General features: G+C 47.3%; 2 protein-coding genes across 2 annotated transcripts; both read right to left on the bottom strand.

The window, feature by feature from the left end:
- Nucleotides 1-274: 274 nt before the first annotated feature.
- On the bottom strand, nt 275-2953 carry LOC100832721 (nudix hydrolase 8). Its single transcript, XM_003580225.4, has 9 exons — nt 2638-2953; nt 2237-2523; nt 2041-2106; nt 1788-1925; nt 1607-1684; nt 1380-1430; nt 1251-1285; nt 1033-1144; nt 275-899 (listed from the first exon to the last, which is right to left on the bottom strand). Exons 1-9 carry the CDS (start codon nt 2750-2752, stop codon nt 693-695), a joined length of 1089 nt encoding a protein of 362 aa, XP_003580273.1. The 5' UTR covers nt 2753-2953; the 3' UTR covers nt 275-692.
- Nucleotides 2954-14640: 11687 nt separating this feature from the next.
- LOC100844648 (AP2/ERF and B3 domain-containing protein Os01g0693400) lies at nt 14641-16079 on the bottom strand. The gene has a single exon (XM_003581442.4). It carries the CDS (start codon nt 15984-15986, stop codon nt 14892-14894), a length of 1095 nt encoding a protein of 364 aa, XP_003581490.1. The 5' UTR covers nt 15987-16079; the 3' UTR covers nt 14641-14891.
- Nucleotides 16080-20075: the final 3996 nt, after the last annotated feature.

Raw genomic sequence — 20075 nt, 5'->3', positions numbered from 1 at the left:
AAAATGACACGCAAGTATTTCAAAATTTTATTTTGACCAACAATTAGACTAATGATTTGAGATTTATGTGTTACAAAAATTATATCATTAGATTCGTATTTTAAAAACTTTTCCAACGATATAAAATTTATAACATATAATCTACGTACAATTGATCTAATCATTGGTCAAAATTCGACCTCGGAAAACGTGGGCGCTATTTTTTGTGAAATGGAGGAAGTACGGTATATTCCATCGAAACCAACTTAGTTCCAAGTGTTGAATCAGGACGGAGTGAATAATCAGATATGTGCAAACCTCAATCCGATCCCCTAGGCTTTCGTCGGGAGGTCAACTTGTTAGTCAGCCTCGATGGCTTTCTTGTTGAAGCGAAGTTTACATTGTTGTTTTCTTCGAAAGTGTTGGGCTAACTTTCAGTTTTTCCGATTGTTGGCAACTTTGCCACGCATCCTTTCCGTGTGCTACTGCAACCGTCCGTCAAATTGCTTCATTGATGAATATTACACGACATGACAGAGCTAACCCGCCTTGCCTTTATCTAAAGAAGATTGTCAGCTTCTACGCATATATACACAGAGGCCAATTCAGTTGCTCTAATGCATTTCTTGTCCCCTCGGTTCCATTGCCTGCCGCTGCTGCACGCTGAAACTTCGCGCTGCACAGCAAAAGTGAAAGAGGCAGGCGACCCGTCGTCAAGCGGCGCTGCAGTTCACATCCTCGGGTTCGTCTACGTTGTAGTACAAGGTGGACGCCCTGCCGTCGAACTTGGAGACGACGTCGTGCGCCGTGAGGCCGCAGTAGCACTTCCTCAGCCGCTGGATGCAGATGTCCATGATCTTCTGGAACATGTGGTCCTCTTGGATGAACGGCTGCTTCACGAACTCCTCCAGCGGCATCCACTGCAAATTACAAGGCCAAACGCAGAACAACAGATGCTTCAGTAAGCAGGGTACGCTGAATATATTACTCCACTAGTACTGTAGTTGTTATCGTGTGATCCAGGTGTAGATCGTTTAATAAAGGATGGTGTACCTTCGCAGCCTGAATCTCTGTCTCGTCGATGATCTTGATCTGGCTTGATACGGGTCTCAGCATGCAGATGAAGAACAGGTCGGACTTCTGAAATGCCACGTTGTGCGCATGCCTGTCATGGTAAATCACAAGGTTGGTGAGACAAAATTCAGACTGATTGACCTAATTTGATCCGCTTATAAAATTACTGTGTTGAGGCGAGTTATTAATTAATTTACCTGAAAGCAACCACGTCCACAAATTCAGTGTCAACCTGCACAGAGCATCATGACAAGCACAGTGTGTTCAGAACTAATCCTCACAATAATGGTTGCATAGAATGAGCACCAAAAAGACTGATTTCTTACCCCCGTCTCCTCCTTGACTTCTCTGATAGCTCCTGTAAATATTTCCTCTGACTGCAAGAAAAAAAATGTTGCTTTAGTAACAGCGACACTCGTCATCTGCGGGTATGTACTTCCTCCGTTCCAGAAAGATTGGCACGGATCTAACTAGCTCTAGTTTATCCGTGCCAATCTTTGTCGAACGGAAGGAATATATCTTTGGACTTTGATGATCTTCAGTACGTTATTACCGCGAGAATGAAACCCGTGGGTAGTTTCCAAACACCGTCCATGGGCGAACCGCGATACTTCTCTTGCACCACTAGGACCTGCCCAATGAATTGTTCGCGGACAAACGCCATCAGACACACGACACTTGCACGGTAAACCGTTCCCTGTCAAAACAATTAGCACGGTGCACGTGAGGCTTACCTCCATTTGATCGTTGATCACGAAGCCCCCAACGCCAACCTGGTGAGAAGCATTTGCTGGGAGTAGAGACGGCTCGTCGGGGATCCAGTATGTCAGCATCAAGTACGACTCCTCCGCGTGGTGGTACTTGAATCCTTCCTGCAGAGAGTTTCAAGAAAATATCTCATCAGTGAAGTGAACTACTGCAGTACTGCTGAATTTCGCGTACAGTACTAGTTTCGGGAGCTGGTGCAGAAGTGAAGAACAATCGTACCTTCACTGCTATGGGGACAAATTCAGAGCGATCCACCGGTAGCTTCAGCCACACCCCTTTCTTACCCTGCAACATAAGACACCCAACGCGCGTGAACTACTGAAGCTAGCTAATTGATGAGGTATCCGGTGCTGCAGTGGTACACTTCCCACGATCCGGATAACATTTTTCTCGATGTGTGAGTACGAATACGTACCACGGATTTCCAGTAGGAGAGCGAAGCGGCGAGTGAACCGGCGAAGGCGGCCTGGTCGGACGGCAGCCTGTCGGCGTCAACGACGACCCCGCCGTACTCGTCCTCTGAAGCCTCCAGCACGAAGTTGTTCTCCAGAGTCGTCCACCAATGGTGGCCGGCGGCGCCGCTGGTGTCCGACCAGTCCAAGCCCAGCCAGTCGGGTTCGCTCCTGAACAGCTTCCTCCGCGCCGCCGACTTCGCCCCGCTCAGCATCCGGCCGATGGAGCAGGACGCGCTCACTCCGTGCTCTGGAAGAAAGAACACACAGCGAGCAAAACGCACGGCGATCTCACGTGTCAGACTCTCAGACAGGACAAAAGGCACGGTGAGTGGTGTCGAAGTGATATGAGTCAAGTTCGAACCTTTGGAGGAGCTCGAGCAGTTCAAGAACCTGGTGCCGCTCCGGGCACGGCGGCGCCCGCCTGCCGTCGAGCAGAGAGTGGCCGTGGCCGTGTCGACCAAGCTGCAGCTCTCCATCGTTGATGCAAAGTGCTATCTATCTTAACTGATGAGATTAAGGAAGAAGCGCTATCCAACTGCCCAAGTGCGGGAACAGAAACAGCAGTTTGCCGTTGTTTGCGCTGGCTGCGTCGGAAGTGAACTCGGCTGCTAGGAACTGATACGGTGGGGGTGCCTTGCGATGTCCGAGGGCGAATGGCTGAGCTCCACAGGGCGCTGGAAGGAGCTTATAAAAATATCGGCCGGGGCCAGGGGCCGTGTCCACGTCACTGTCACGAGGATAAGGGGCCACGCCGAACGCATGGGGATATTCGCGCGCCGGAGTGGACAAAGATCCCGGACAACGGCTCAGAATTCCCGCCGTGGATACGACACGACACGCCGGAGCGCGCGGCTACTAATCCGGTACACTGGTAGCTACTCGGAAGTGAGCACTGAGAAGAAACACGAGCACTGTGGAGTTATCGACAGCCGCGCGCAGGAGATAAAAAATGAACGCTTGGCAGCGTGCAAGACAGCAAGCAGAGCGTCATCACTGGTTTAGGACTTTGGAGCACTAAACGAGGGGCTGGATTTATCCTAGACGCCATGCAGGACTGATCCAGACGCATGTGGGTACCAACAATGCTGTCTCGCCGATGGTTGTGGTCGACAACGACAAGGAGGACCCCGGCAGTGCGGGACGCATCAACTAACATAAGCAGGGCGCGTGACCACTGATTAGTTGATTACACACTAGCTCGTCAGGCAGGGCCGGGGCCACCTGCCTGCATCTGCGTGTCAGCTTTATCGAGTGGTTTTTTTTTAGATGATTATCGAGTGGGTTTTTGGTGGGTCGCAATTAGGTCACGGTGGCACGTCTGTCCCTGCTTTTTGTGTTTGCCGTGTGACTGTGATCCGCGTCGGAGAGGCTTTGGAGCATCAGATCATAGCTTTCGTTTATTCAAGCCTCGATATATGGAACTAATATTTCCTCGTCTGTCCACACCTTGGCTCGCAGCACAAACGTATCGGTCGCGTCAGTGTCGTTTTGCTTTTTCTTGCGGCGGTAGCGCCTTGCTTTACGACGTTTTTTTATCACGATTCGAGTTTTAATCTGCTCTGCTTCACAGAATCAAACGACCCAACTCGTGATAATTACGTGCGGCGTTGCTTGGTAACTCTGGGATCGGAAGATCGGTGGTACTGGACTAGAAGATTTTTCACACGCGATCGAGAAAAGGAACTATAGAAGAAGATTTTTCATGCCGTGTCGCACGTGACGGACAGCGCCGTGCTCCGCGCGTACGGCGGGGAATTCGTGCCCGATTGGGTTGTGTGGCCCGGCCGGATTACGTGGAAACGGATGGTGCCGCGGAGGAGAGCACGCGAAAGGTACGGCCTGGACGTGTGTCTAGAAGGAGAACGTCGATGTGCTGAGATGTGACGCGAGCGTGCCGACGCGGCAACACGTGGGGACGTCCTGAGCTGCTCCGGGAACGGAGGAACGGCGAACCGCTGGACGCGTAGCTCACAGGGCACGGGCGTGTTCCCGGCCGTGCGCCCCATGCATGTGAGACGTGCCGAGGGATAGCCGGTCGGGTTCAGCTCGGTTTCTGTCTGCCGACTCTGCAGCAGATGATGTTCTGTTAATTTCGAGTTCCGACCTCCGTGTCTGTCTCTGCCACCGTGTGCGTGCGTGCGTGCTCCACATGGATCACGAGCGTTCGCGAGAGTTTCCAGGACGGCTTCCCTTTCCTCAGGTTCTAGTACTCCGTACTAGTTGTTCAACGGGGCAACACGGTAACGCCTCCTTTGATTCAAAAGATTTCCATAACACTGCGTTATTCGGAATTGGAATTGTCATCCCTCCAGTTCCGACGTTTGGATGGTCGTAGAATTCGTCCCTGGAAACAGCAGCGAATTCCAAGCGGTATCCACAAGACCTGCGCACACCATCAACCAATTCGGAGCCCTCGGCCTCTGTATTGCGCGGAATTCAGTCCGCTCCTCTCCCCCGCTAGTCACTTACCGGTTCAGGCACACCCGAACAAGAAAAAGAACATCTTGACCACGAACTCCTCCTCTGGCCCTTGTCTCTGCACACGAACCACGAACTCCACCTCCGCCTGAGCCTCTTGGCCAGATCCCGCCGCCGAGCAGAGACCCACAGCGGGCCGTGCCCCTCGCCTGAGCAGCTCCCGCCGGATCCCACCGCCAGCCGAGCTCCCGTGCGCCTCGCCCACACCTCGGCCGGCCGCCGCCGCCTGCGAAATCTCTGATGCAGCGCCCTGGCATGCAGCTCCGCTGGTTCCGGCCGACCGCAGCCACTTGAGATCCCATAGCCCACAAGTTCATCCTCTTCCAGCCCCTTTTATGGATGATTTTGTGATTGTCGTATAGTTGTATGTTTGCTATAACCATTCCAATACATACAAAATGTTGTGCACATTTCATTTTGAAACATATACAGCAAGTCAAAGCTTCATATTCCTATAAATGTTCAATTCCTAGGTTTGTCCATCCAAACGGGATTCGGAATTGGTGTTTTTATTGAATTCCATTAGCCAAAACAATGAACAACCAAACAGCAGAATTGGAATTTAGACTGGATTCAGTTTCCTTGTGAATTGGAATTCAAGCCCAATTCAATTCCTTGCCCCCCAATACCAACATCCAAACGAAACATAAGATTTTTTTTTTGTTTTTTTAGAGGAACAACTCACAGACATGTGATTCTGGGCTAGACATGTCCTGATAATAGTCAGGGCCTAACAAGCTGGACGAGAATGTTTTCTCGTGATAATAGTTAGGGCCCAAAATGCTTAGATGGGCCTTTTAAAGGTTTGTTTCTGTTGTACAAAAGCAAAATTCAGGGAAGACGGTACAATATTTTTGTGAGTGGACATTGCTGATCATTTGTGGGCTTTATTCCCCTAAAAAAACTTGTGGGCTTTCTTTTTTTTTTTCTCTTAATAGGCGCGCCTTCTTAAAATTCGCCAAAATATGGTTGCATGCTCCCTACTGACAACGAGTCGGCTTGCCGTAGTGACGAGAGCTAACGCTGATTTCCTGTTATTTCTACAACTTAGGCCTGGCTCAAAATTTTAAAAATCTATTAATTCGAGATAAAATAGTTAGGGTTGGAGGCTTTTCATTTTGAGAAAAGTATTTCTTTCGTCCCTCAACTTGTCAGAAAGTTCGTTTTTCGTTCCTCAAAAAAATTTCGTACGTTTTTGGTCCCTCAATTTTCAAAACCGGACACTTTTAGTCCCTCGGTCCATCCAAAGTGATTTTCCTAGCGATGTGTCTAGTTTTCGCATAGTTTTTTCACTTATTTTTTTTTTCAATCAAGATATAGATGATGCAGATGGAGGAGAAGTACAACCAGTGCCTGGACGAGATCCAGAGCACGACGACGGCCAATTTCAACAGCCTCGGCAGTCACGGGATTAAGTGCAAACCGGACACGTGGCTAGACAAACCACTTCGGATAGCCTTAAGGACTAAAATTGTTCGATTTTGAAAGTTGAGCGATGGAAAAAATACGAATTGTTTTTGAGAGACGAGAAATGAACTTTCGGAACAAAAAAAATTACTTTTCTCTTTCATTTTTCATTGGACCCGTCGCATGCATGCCTGTAGAGCTAGCCGTCCGGTCCAGGACGACGATCGAACACCATGTCAAGCGTCAACCCGATTAGCATCGCGGTGCACGTTTTTCAGAAACAAGCAAGCAGATCACGCGCACACCGTTTTCTTCGAATTTAAAAGCTCAAGCTTCAGGTTGCTGAATTTGGCAAAAGTCAGGCCCATGCCATGCCAGCCGCAGAAAGCCAGTCATGTCGGACGTAGGCCGGGCTCATACCGCCACACACGCCGTCGCCGGTTTTGTTTTGCGGCGTGACATACCAAATCATGGTCGACGGCGGGGAGCATGCATGGATGGATGGAGTTGGGTACCTGGGTTTGCACTTTGCAGGAAGCGCGCGTGCGCAGCTAGCTGCCAAAGGCGTCGCGGTTTGCCGCTCTGAACGTTTGAAGGCGTCCGAGAGAAACGATCCGGACGCGACGAGCCGACGATCAGCTAGCTCCGCGTAAGAAGAAAAATGTCAACTGTTGGACTGCTCGTGATGCTGCCGCTGAATCGCACACCACCATGGATTATATGCGGTTTAGTAGTTTTATTAATGGTCTCGATGGCAGTGTTCTTTGGCTCGTGCCAATCGTAGACAGAGTCTGCATCAGTAACGACTTCCGAAGTAACAGAGCTTGGCCTTGACTTTCAAGATCTTTTGACTTGCGGATGCAATCGGCCAATGAATGCATGCCTATGAGGCTAGGCATAGCCCACAAATAAATCTCTAAACAAATAAGTTCAGATTATAGGCTAGACTGTTTTGGGTTAGTCTAACTCTTACTACTATGATCGGTTGCGAAGTTAGTTCTAATTTTTGGATACCAAGTGGACCTTTAGAGTTGATGCTTTTACTGTAGTAAGACGTAGCTGCTGTCGCCTCGCTCTGCACGATTGCTAGTTAATTTTTAGCCATATGATTTTATTTTTGAAGAAACACAATACAAACGTAGACGCTCATGAACACTCACGCACACATCCTGTGAAGGTATTATATGTAACTATTTTGCCTCAGCAGCCGGTCTTTCTCTTGAAATGAAAGGCTTCTTGCATGTATTAATTTCCTGATGAAGCGTAGCTTCGTAGACTACACAAATACATCACGGCCTACGAGGACCTGGCAATACTGGTCAATCCGCCGATCCAAATTGCGCTAAGCTGGGAATAGATCAGAGTATCAGACCCAACGTCTCTCTACCGCGCGCAAGTCTGGCCGGTATTACTTCTCGTTCTCAGAACCCTTGGCTCGACCATTCAAGATGCCAACAATGGAAGTAATTTAAATTGTCAAACTCGGGCAGTACTCAGCCGTACAACGTAGGAGTAGTCACTGATCCCAGGCCGTTTGAGCACAGTAAAACCGGCCGTGCAGGTCTGACTCGATAACCTCGTCACTGAACCGACACCGCACACAGCTTAACGTTCTTGGCTCTCAGTTGATGGTTTACTCTTGTTATTTTTTCTGCACAGGAAGGTACTACTCCCTCCATCCGGAGGGAGTATATATGAAATTTGGTTGGCCCCGTCTCTAAGTGATTCAAATTTGTCTAAAGAACTAGTTAGTGGACCGTGCGTTGCTACGGAACAATATAAATGTTTAAATGCATTGGCCAACGGTAGTTACATTTCATAAGCAATCATGATGAGAGACCATAATCTAGGTTTTATGTTTACGTGTAGACAGAACATCAAATATTATAACTGAAAGGATCAACTATATAACTAATGGGTGATACAATTTGTCATGTATTGCTTAGCATACAAATTATAACAAAAAGAAAAAATATTTTATGAGCAACTTTTAGAACTGATCCTTAGAGCACCATCAAAAGATCTCCTTAATAAATGATGCATCACTATTTGTCTCAAAATGCACACTTTGTTTCCACCAAATCTATAGCTCACCTAGGTTCATCAAAGAACACTTCTCCATTCCTGAGATGGTCTAACAGAAATGATACAACAATGTAAACATTAGTTATTTTAATCTATAGCCATGTGTTTTCCTGTGCTCAACAATGGAAGAAATAAGATTAGGATTATAGATGTCACTCGGCACAAAAAAACTGGAACTGCGTGACGCCATTCGGCACACAACTAACATAACTGGATACATAAATATTTCAGAGCATAACGAGTAACAAAGTGATCGTGACAGAGAGAAAAAATTATATCCAAGGGGAGTTTGAAGCTCCAGTTATATCTTGTTCGCAGCTAATCCAAAATGCGTAAAAGAGGACCACATACATGATCTTTAAAAGTGTGTTCATGAATAAACTAACCATTAGGAACAATTGTTCCTAACCGGTAATTAACTATCAAAGGCACATTATAATAGCAAACTATCTCCCCTTTTTGCACGCCCGTCACCCTTTTTTTATAAAAGTAGCTCATGCAATTCTAGGAAAAAGCCCAAGATCCCGCCAAAGTATTTCGTTTGCTTTAACCTGTCGTACCAAAAGAAAACGGAGCATTAAAAGATTCAGAGAACGTTATGAACCAATTGAAACTAAATCAAGATCCTTCCCTATTTTGCTCATAAACCTTTTCAGCGATAAAACAATAGCTGCTTTATAAATAACAATAAAAGAGGCATATTTTCAAGGGGAAAAAACCGGCTGGATGTTCTTGGTCTATAGCACAGTATATACAAGGAGACTTGAGCAGTTCACAATGTGCAGTCCCAATATCTCCGTGTTTTCGCATGCTGCAACTCCAACTCTAATTTCAAACAATGAATGGAAAAATACCTCTTTACATATATATCAAGGATCCAAATCAATTGTTAGTGGAAGACTTCCGTGTGTACTTGTTATAACCATGTGTTTTCCTGTGGTCAACAATGGAAGAAATTAGATTTTTATTTCCAATACATTGAGTTCTCCACACCATTATTGGCAGAATCATCATCCTGCCTCATCGAGGATGATATCCAACTACAACAATAATAGAATGTTCACAAACTGAACCAGAAGCTCGTACGTCATGGTATTAGACCATTAGTATTGGCAACAAATTAATAGCAAGGAATCTAGTAACATGGATCGATACACCAATTCACTAATGATATGGTTACATGTTAAACGTTGTTGTCTATTAATCCAACAGATCAAGTAGCTGTACCAGGTTAGGAAAAAAACAATAAATCCTTCAGAAAGAGCAGGTAGCTTTGGATACTTTTGAGCCATGTAGAAGGCACTGCAAATGAGGTTGTAAAAAGAAAATTATGATTGGCCCAGCAGAATGAGCATATATTAGAGATCACCCTAACGATCGAAGCAACCAGTGCAGATGTATAAGGTCCATTTTGCATAAGCAAATAAGGATAAAACACTGTAAGAGACAAGCACAATTGATTTTCAAAAGAATAAACAAAAAAGAGGGAAAGTGAATAGCCGACATCACCAACCTGAAAAATAACAGTACAAATCCTCAGTGTATATCAACTTTATATGAAAAATGATGAGCTCGTTACCAGTTTAAAATGGGATCCTCGTCTCAGGCTACGATGCAACAACACTGCAATAATTTTAAATTAAGAAAAAACAACTTAGACATCAACAACATGAATGATTTAACATGGGTATGGATTCTCTTCTTGGAATTGTAAATATCACCTATTTGAGGCTGACCAAGACAAATGTCACCTTTATTGCCATGAGAAATTAAAGGCAAAGTGTAAACTGCCATTTTGCTCGCCTAAACTCTCAAGAAATCAACCATAAGATATCATGTTTGTAGACCAAATTCTGCAATAGACATGTTCTGGCATGATGCATATACATGATCATTTTTTTTTCTATTCCAGGGTGCGAAAATACATTTCAAATATAGGGTGCAAAAACAACAGGGCGGACCAAATCTACATTGGAGGCTATAAAAGAAATATCAAAGCATATATTGATAGTTTCATGATGTTGAGAAAAGAATCGAAAATTAATACCACTGTTATTTTATTTGATCAACTGCCCGATCCATTAATACCTCAATGAGTTGCTTGTTCAAGTGCCGCTGAAATCATCAGCTTGTGGCACAAAAATTAACCAAATGGCAGGAACAACCATTTACCTGCAAATAATCCAGAATTAGGTGTCAGACAGCAACACACCTCCCCAATAATAAAATGACATCCTGAAAGTAAGATCCATGGTAAAATTCACAGTTTAGTCTTGTTGGATTTGATTCAGAAAATAATAATCAGATCACATAATGTTGACAAATTAAGAAATTAGCTCACACGGCTAATAATAAGTAATAACAAGAGACAATAGTTAGATATCTGTGCTATTTTATCTGACAACCTGCACTCTGTCAATGTTCAAAAGTAGATTTGCACTGTTTGCTTGTTGTGTTTTACCAGCTTCCAAAATTTTATCGTATCATTTCTATGGAACCAAAAGGAATATGAATAAACATTTCGACAGATGATCCAGTACCTTAGTTGTTGGGTGGAGCAAATGGGATGGAGCGGCGCCGGATCTGGGGGGCTGTGGGCTCTAGAGTAGGAGGTGGGGCGGCGCCAGAGCAACGGAGATGGCGATGGCTAGTGGAGAGGGGATTGGGATGGGGAGGGGAATACCTGCTGCTCCTTCCTGTTGCTCCTCCCTGACCACTTCCTTTCCCTTTGTTTTCTTAATGTTTTTGTGTCGTTCGGAGTGATCGGTGCTGCAGGCCTAGAGGCTTGGGGGGAAGATGGATTCGCTGGAAAAAGATAACGGTGAAGCTGGGTGGCGATGGGAGCGGAACGGTCTACGGCGGCACCGTCTTGGCGGCCCCGCGTGCAGCAAGGCGGAGGGGGAGGGCTGCAGGCTGCAGGCTGCCAGGGAGTTGGCGTTGCCGGAGGTGTGCCCGGCGACAGCGAGGGCGCAGGACCGAGGGGGGCGGCGGGCGACGGCAGACCCAGTGCGGCACGCCCGCATCGCGGCGGCGGCGGTTTAGAAGTTTTTTTTCTGGGTGCGTGCGAGACGTGGGCCGTGGGTCGGGTCTTCCGGAGATGTGAAGGACATACGATGGACTAACGCAACTGAAAATTAAGTAATAATAAAGATACGGAGGGAGTATATATGAGCAGAATGCAGATCGATCGATTGATCTTGATAACAAGGACCCGTCGATCTTAATACTACAAAGGTACTACTCTTACAGTACTACTGCATTTCATACGGTCTCTCTAGATTCTACCAGCAGCGAAGAAACGCAACACATGGTCCAGCAAAACGAAACAGACAGGAAGGAACAATACTGTATTTCAAAAGCATATCATGGTCGGGAGGCCCAAGAATATTCAATTCTCTCGCTAGCTAGCTGTGGATTTCCAGATTACTTAGTACTCCTGCCGAGACATAAAGGATAGCTTGATGGTGCAGTGACCTGCCGCGAGCTAGCGTTGAGTGTTGACCTGGATGCTCGCATCGACGGTGCATAACTGCAAGCTGAAGCACCACGTTAACGTTCTGTTACATTCTTCCCTGCAGAAAGGGGAGAAAAGTAGAATCTGACGTGTTCTAACGTACGTGTTATACATATAGTCATGTTTTTCAACCCTACAAAGTGAGTTGTACATTTCTGTAGGATGTCTTATCGTCAGACAAACAATGCACGCAATTCTATAATCGATCTGCCATCATTTTTGTTCTGGAAAAAAAAAAGTCCTACCATCCTTTCAACTTTTTTGGGTGAGAAATACCATACTTTCAACTACAATGGTGACTCAAAACATCTATTAAGTACTAGTAGAAGATATAAAAACTGATAGTTTTTGTTGAATCTTTTTTTAGGTAGCTAACCACAAATGCCAGGAGATGTTTCTGTTTTTTCTTCTTCGAAAAATAAGACAAAACAACCATATATTTTTGTTAAGAAGATGCCACACGTCAAGACTGAACACATCTGATTACAAAAAATTAAAAATTTCGAAGGCCATCCTTTTTAGTTTGGTCTCATGACACCCATCTTTTGTGTCACCTACCAGAGCCCAATTGACGGGGACTAAAATCCACCAGTAAAAACAACATGAGATCAACACATAGCACCATATTCCGAGAGACCGAGACAACGTCTTTAAGAAGGGACTGGAAAGCGTTGCATCCTCAGTCCTATGGTGTGGGCCTGCGGTCTGTCACGGCTAGGGTGTTGATCTTCGTGCTGTTTGGGTGCAGCAAGATGAACGGCCCGGTCATTGCGATCCCAAGGGGGGTCGGTTGTCTTGGATGTCGGGGTGGCGGCCCCGGGTTCGGTGCGGCGGCCGAGGTCTGCGAGCGGTTGCCTTGCGTGGCTAGGGCTATGGAGAGCCCGTCTCGTGCGGCGTTGCAACTCCTGTGTGAGCGGTGGATGTCAGGGTGGCGGTCCTGGAAGGTGGGGAAGGTGGTTTGCGCAGGGCGCATTTGGGCGGTTGGACGCCGAGGCGGCGGCCCCGGATGTCTGTTTTGTTGCGCGGGCGTTGTTGTTCTTGTGTTGTGTGGGCAACGGGGCAGTAGTGTTTTCTGATGTGTTGGGCTCTCTGGGCCTAGTTGAGGTAGGCAGGATGAGTTTTTTTTAATGATTTTCAGTCTAGTTTTTCTTATAAATCGGGCCATTCAGCTCTTCTTAAATGAATTACGCGAGCTCTCCGCACTCCGACGAGATTCGTAAAAAAGAAGAAGGGACCGGTGGAGCCACGAGCAAAGAGGGAAGAGAATATAGGCTGAGTAGAGTAGGCTAGATGTGCCAAATTGGTGTGCCAGACAAACTGATCAGGTCCAAAACCAGGCGACGTCGACTCTAATACTGCTTCGGGTGAGCAAATGTACCAAATCCGTGCAGCTCGTACGTTTTTTGTTTTCATTTATCTAGTTTGAAATTAATGGACTAAATCCATGCTTTTCGACAAGTCGAGAGACCGTATCTTGCGAAATATTGACATTCTAGTACTATTTTCGTAGCCTCTTAAATAAAATGAGAGGCCGCAAAAGTTAAATGTACGGCCTATATTTAAAAATAGAGGATGGGGCTCTGCCAAAACAGATGCGTATAACTTTTAATTTTTGTGTTGATTCATGTGAAAAATGTATTGATAATACAGATCAAGCGCAATGAACTTTATTAATGCATCAGTAAGATTCTGCAGGCCGGCACCAGCTAGCTCAAGAAATCAACAATATCGATCTCTGATACATGGTCATGGTCTTCTTCGTCCATGTACGTACAAGCTAACAAATTTTACGTCTCCCGTCGATTCAGTTATTGACTCGTGACGTTATCTGTTCCGTGCTTGACATGTCCGGCCGGCCGGCTAGCTTTAACCAGTCCACAGTCATATGACTCGAGCTTACTTTAATCGCTTTCGAACCAGATCAACGGTAATCATCTGCGCTCATTATTTTAGCTCGCGATCTCTGGGAAATCGCCACGTACATACAATGATTAGTTGACTGACCTATGGATCACCGTTGTTTTCATTGTTCATTAGTTTTCTTTCTTTTGAAAAGAAGGTTGAACTCCAGTTTAATGCTTGCAAAAAATTGGTAAAAATATGCATTGGGCATGAACCAAACGCAATGAGAAATGAGGAGACAAAAAAAAACGTGGATCAAAAGTTCAAAGGTAAAAGGATCCATGCTAACATGCACGGTGTTGAAAGTTTCTACGTGCATGTGCGTTTTTGGAGATCATATATAACCCGAATCACGGAATCAGAACTCTCGAAGTCGAAGGTACCCAGAAGCAGTGAAAATGGATAAGATCAAACGAATAAACAAAATGCTAATTAAATCTGGGCTGGGGTCAACATTACACACACAGGTAATGTGAGATATACGGTAAATCAATTTTGTCTATGCCTGTCCAGGCGTGTTTCCTTATAGAGTACTTACTTTGTTTCCGGATGTCCGTGTTCATTGCACATTTGCACACTTCAGGGAATTATTCGCCGCCTATGCTAGTGAAATGCAATCCCGCGCTTGCTGTAGTAAAAAGGAGGTGTCAGTTTTGGTTGCGATCGTCCCAAACGCCAACAATGGAAAACACAGAAAGAGTGGAGTATATACAGAAATACTACCACGCGAGTGTAAAAGGCACACAGAGAAATGTTTTTTTTTTCAAAACGTAATCTGGCCTACACATTTTTCATCCTAGCCGTACTGTTTTTTAAAGATGTACTAACCTGGTAAAAAACTCGAATTAGAATGTCATGATCGATGCTTCCGATATATGAGCCCAGGACAAGATCGGAGACCGGCTTAAGATCCGATCACATGGCTGCAAAAGATGAGGCAGAGAAAAACAACAAACTCACAGGCACAATAAACCTCACTGCACAAATTGAACTCCAATAAATTTACAGTAACATAAACAAACGAGCTGCCCCATCCGTTGCTTATTCTTTACAAGCATCGATCGATCTATATCCATGTTTCCTTGCAACCACGCACGCATAGGTCTATGAAGCTCTAAACAAGTGTCCCGGACACATAGGTCTATGAAGCTCTAACCTGCTTATTGGTTACGGATTGGTGAACCCCACCACCTCGATCAACCACACTAACCGGCGATTCTCATTCTGAATTAACTAACGGTGAGCTGCGGGAAGCCCAAGGCCGGGTGCGGCGACAGCGGCGAGAGCAGCGGCATGCCACCGAGCAGCGCCTCCCAGTACTGCTCCCACCCCGAGCTCGACGGCGTCAGGGGAGGAAAACCCCCCTCTGACGTGGCCGCCGACGTCACCGTCGAGCACGCCGTCCCCGTCGACATCTCCCGCGACACGGACGAGGGCGTGTCCGCTGACGGCGACGGCGCCGCCTCGGTCTTCACGGCCTTGTTTGCCGCCTCCACTTCGGGGTAGCAGTACTCCTCCTGATCCTGCGATCTCTTCCGTTTGTTCGTCGTCCCGGTTGCAGCTTGCGATGTCGGGGCCGGAGGCGGCGGGGGAGCCCAGAGCTCGGCGCCGCGGGTGCCGACCTCGTTGGGGAAGTTGAGGATCGCCTTGGCGCCGCGCATCCGGAACGCGGCGCGGTCGTAGGCCCGGGCGGCTTCCACGGAGGTGTCGTAAGTCCCGAGCCACACGCGCGAGCCCCGCCGCTTCGGGTCGCGGATCTCCGCCGCGAACTTGCCCCACGGGCGCTGCCTCACGCCGCGGTACTTGCGAAAGTCCTGGCAGTCCGGTGCTGCCGCTGCTCCTGCCGCGGCAGCAGCAGCCTGCTGAGCCCGCGGCGGCCACCCGAACGAGCCACCGCTGCTTCGGGGCAGGGAGATGGTCAGCGAAGACGGCGGCGCCCTCGCGGTCGTAGCCACGGGAGACGGCTCGCCGCCGAACTGTATCATCACTGGCTCCGGCGCCCGGAACGTGACCACCTCGCCCATGTCGGCCCCCGCAGGGGAGGAGTTCACGTACTCCTGCGTTAGGTCCGTGTAAGCGTAAGGACGGCCTTGCAGCTGCTCCTCCTGCGGGAAGAACGACATGGCGGGCTGTAGGTACGCCGGTTCAGGCGCCGCGGAAGGTGGCTGCGGCACGGGGAAGGTGACGCCACCATCGGGGAATTCATGGTTATTATCAGCAGCAGTCGCCGGGACGACGGCAGTAGTAGTACTGCCGTCGCCGCCGAGGAGGTGCTCCCGGATGATCTCCAGGGCGAAGTCGTCCATTTCGCCGGCGAAGTCCATGTTGCTTACGGTTCTCGCCGCTTGCGCCACGTTGTGGGTGTCGTCGAACACTCGAGGTCGATGGTGCGTGTGATTTGTTTGTAGGTGTGCTCTGTTGTGAGTTTGTTGAGGACAAAAGAAGGGTGCTGGAGTGCGTATTTATAGGGCCGGCCGGGGAGAAACTTAGGACGGACGATAAAGGACGAGGATTTCAGCCTCTCCGCTGCCCGGCCATTTCATTTGACCGAGCTTGATTATGTGGATCGGACCCACGCTGGGTCTTTGCGGTCGTAAGTTCGTTATAACCTCGACGTAGAATAGTTTCATGCTGCTGTACTGTCAAGCACAAGGAACCTAGGAGACTAGGACTGGGCACCTGAATGTACAATTGATTCGTGTGTCACTCAAATTCATTTTATTTTTATTTTTATTTTGCGAAGTCACTCAAATTCATGTGCCTTTTTTCTTTATAACTTCTCGTATTATTTCAAAGTGGCCGCGCTCTAGTACTTAATAGTACTGTATTTGGGAAAATTTCAAAGACAAACTTGGGACCTACGTACGTACATTCCTGATTTATGACATGGTTCATTTTTCTGTAGTACTACTCTGATCCGAAGAAAAGGCAGGCCATTTCTCACGACATGTCGCATGGATTTAAAGATAAAAAAGGACTTGCGTACATTTCCTGATTTATGACATGACTTTTTTAAAGACATTGGCACGCATGCATCCATATATGGCAAGAGAATCGACCATACCGGTTTACCAGAAAATCAACACGACAGAGAAAAGCTATGGGCTGCCCATACCAGTTTGCCATGAATCATTGCGTGTGTTTTCTTCTTCTCTTTCTCCTGTGTTTTGACAAAAAAAAGAGAGGATATTTTATACCATTTATTCGTATACCCACAAGGTCCTTAAAATTCATCTTTTGATGATCAGTTCAATTGGTTGGTTACTAATGAGCATTTCCCTGGTGGCAACACGTGTTCAGGGGGTGGATGCACAGCACAGCACATAAGGTGGCGAACCAAACTCGTTGCCATGCAGCTAGTCATGCATATCAATCGATGCAGTGGACACGGTCCAGTGGTACTGGCGTGCTCATCCGTAGCGTTAAATGAACAGTCCTACATCGCCATTACAGATTTACATGCATATGGACCCGTTCTACTTAACCGGGCTCCTTTTTTGTAGGAGTACGTAATATCTATGTCGACAATTCCTACTTCTTTGATGAACGGCCGCGCTTGAAGATATGTACAGCAAATGCATGCGAGCATGCATGATACCCTATATACAGCAGTTGATTATATTATACTCAGTACATACTTATACATATTCATACACTTGTCCGACCCTTTCGTTTGTGACTATTTCCCGAAGCTGTTAATGACCGAGTCCAGCGCGCTAAATAGTAAACGGAACGGAACCTGTGAGCCAGATTTGACCTTAAGCCGCTAAACGACTGTGCATGTGCATGTGCTCGAAGTGAGAATGGTACCGATCCTAATTATACACGCAAACAGTAGCATGTGACTTCATACTACTAATACGGTCTTCGTGGACGAAGGATGATTATCCAAATGATCACTTCAGATTCATGGTTGACAATATACATTAATTAGCAGATAAACGACGATCTGCAAGAGTCAGTAGTCAAAGTGGACACGTATATAGCATCGGTAAGCATGCATGCAGGTCCCACGAAGCCACCTTTAACTGGGTCGAAGTGTAGGCGGGCAGTCTGTTTTAGCTGGGGCTAGATTCGGTCGGAAAGTCTATGGACTGCAGTGATGGCTTCGTTGAAGATATAGCTAGCTAACTTGATTAGCTATGTCACTATATTGTGCTAGTACGCAGAAAAGTAGAGGAGTCGGCCGGATTCCAGCGGGCTTTCTGTTGGACTGTTCCTCCTGCGTACGTGTGCATCATCGTTCGTTCGTCGTCTATCTATCCATCCATAGACCCATGGCTGCCCGCGCGATTTTTCTCACTATACATGAATTAAACATCACATTTCAGCATGACGGTGTATATGTATGTATTTCCCAGCAGTTGCCAAACTGCTAGTTGTAGTACTGTGCAAGACTGCTGAACTGGGGGACGGTCTGACGACGGAAAATCGGCTCAAAAACCTTGCACGGGCCGCACCCTGTTCATGCAGCAGAGCTAGTACTAGCTAGCCCGTGTCCGTGTGGTTTTTGCAAAACAAACAGACGCAACACCCTTGTCGAAAGCTTGCCATCTTTGTTACGGTCCAAGACACCCCTACCGTAGGAAGGATAGCTCTAAAGCCGAGTCAGTCAACACGACCCCCAACCCAAACGGCCAAGTTGACCTTGACCCCTGCACACGCGCCCGCCGCTTCCTCGGACGGTCCGGAGTGCTCCGATCGAACACCGCTAGCCGCTAAGCTACACACACGCTGGCTGCAGCGCCATACGTGCCATTTTTGGCAGCAACCGATCGAGCCCGAACCAACGCTCATGCTTCCGCGAAAGAAAGAAAGAAAGAAAGAAAGAAAGAAAGAAAGAAAGAAAGAGTACGAGCTAGGGAAGCCTCGGCCAGGGCAACGGAAGCATGAGGCAATGCATCGTCGGCCCAGCGGCCAGAGGAGGAGCACTGCATCTGCAATTCAACCTGACGTGAGACACGTCCCCTACACGGTGCGGTTGCGATTAATGTGCGTGCAAGTGCAAGCCCACCCGGCCCGACGTACGTACGTGTGCAAGAGCGTCCCTTGATCGGTGCTTTCGACTTTTGCTCCGGAGCAAAAATGTCGTGTATATACGTAGTCGCATACTGGCCGGGGTTGAGCTGGCCGGTCGATTCAAGCGTTTCCTCTTCGCTAGCGACACACGTCCTTCGCCTGAAGCGTGTGATGCATGCAGCCTAGCTAGAGAGTTTCTGCACGATTCGTCGTCCGAATTAACTAGTCTCTTTGATAGTTGCTGGTTAGTTACCAGATTGATGATAGCAACTTTAACTTTCACTGTCTTCTCTCTTCCTGGTAAAAGATTACTGCCGCAGCCTTTTCAGTAATAACCTTACTATATATAAGTGAGCTCAAGTCTCTTTCGGCATCAAGCTATCCCTGTCTGTGGGTGTGAAAGCTAAATAACCTAACTATATAAGCTGATATCCACTAAGCACGTATGAACATGACCCGTGCGCCGAATTGTCAGGGAAAAGATTGATAAAGAAACAACGGGTAGTTAGTAGTTACAGCGTAAGAAATTAACGAACAATGATACGGGGTCGCGATCGGCGATTCAACGAAAGATGCAGTGACCTGTACCGTGCATCTTTTTAGGATAAACCCCCGTTTGTCTAACTCTGTTCTTGGGTAGTAACGACGAGTGACGGCCTGACGGGCTAAAATAACTCGCCCTGCATCTCAGCATCACCGGCCAGTACCAATCCTCCGAGATTCTCTGACATTAAAATCCCAGGCCAAAATTAAACTACCCCGATGTTACACTTGCAGGAATATAAAACAGCACCATAGCTTTGAATCGAACGCATTGCACGTACGTACACAACATGGATAAACCTTTGCATCCCCCATCCTCTGCTGGTCTTATTCAAACTGATCGAGAAGGACGAGGACAGCAATGCCAGTTCGATCCATTCCATTGTGAGAACGCCATCGAGTACGTGTACACCTGCACCGAAGTTATCCAGGAAACTTACTGATCCGTGTCAGTTAGCTGGGACGAATTGAACGAACATCAACCTCATCGGTGCCATCGTTGGGATCGAAACGAAAGCGACCGGTAACCGGTCTTAGCGTAACGAACTCTGACTCGAAGGCGACCGCGCGATTCACTTCTTCAGAGACCCCATTTCCCCATGTATATTATGTACACATAGTCAAAGGAATCGAACGTATAGTGGCAGTACTTGTTTGATTTGTTCCTGCGGTTTACCGGGATATATCGATCTCGTTCTGTGCTCCAGTCGGAACTCTCCAAAACCAGCACCGCGCCTTGCTGTACGTGGTCTACTGTGTGAGGAGTGATCTAAACGGACGCAAGCAGCAGATTACTCGATGGGATTTGGATCCTGCCGTCCGTTACCGCTAATGGTGCCACGTTTATAAGG

The sequence above is a fragment of the Brachypodium distachyon genome, chromosome 5 (genome assembly GCF_000005505.3).
Source record: "Brachypodium distachyon strain Bd21 chromosome 5, Brachypodium_distachyon_v3.0, whole genome shotgun sequence".
Classification (NCBI taxonomy): domain Eukaryota; kingdom Viridiplantae; phylum Streptophyta; class Magnoliopsida; order Poales; family Poaceae; genus Brachypodium; species Brachypodium distachyon.
The sequence above is the reverse complement of the archived record's forward strand: the minus strand, read 5'-3'. Positions and strand labels throughout refer to the sequence as shown.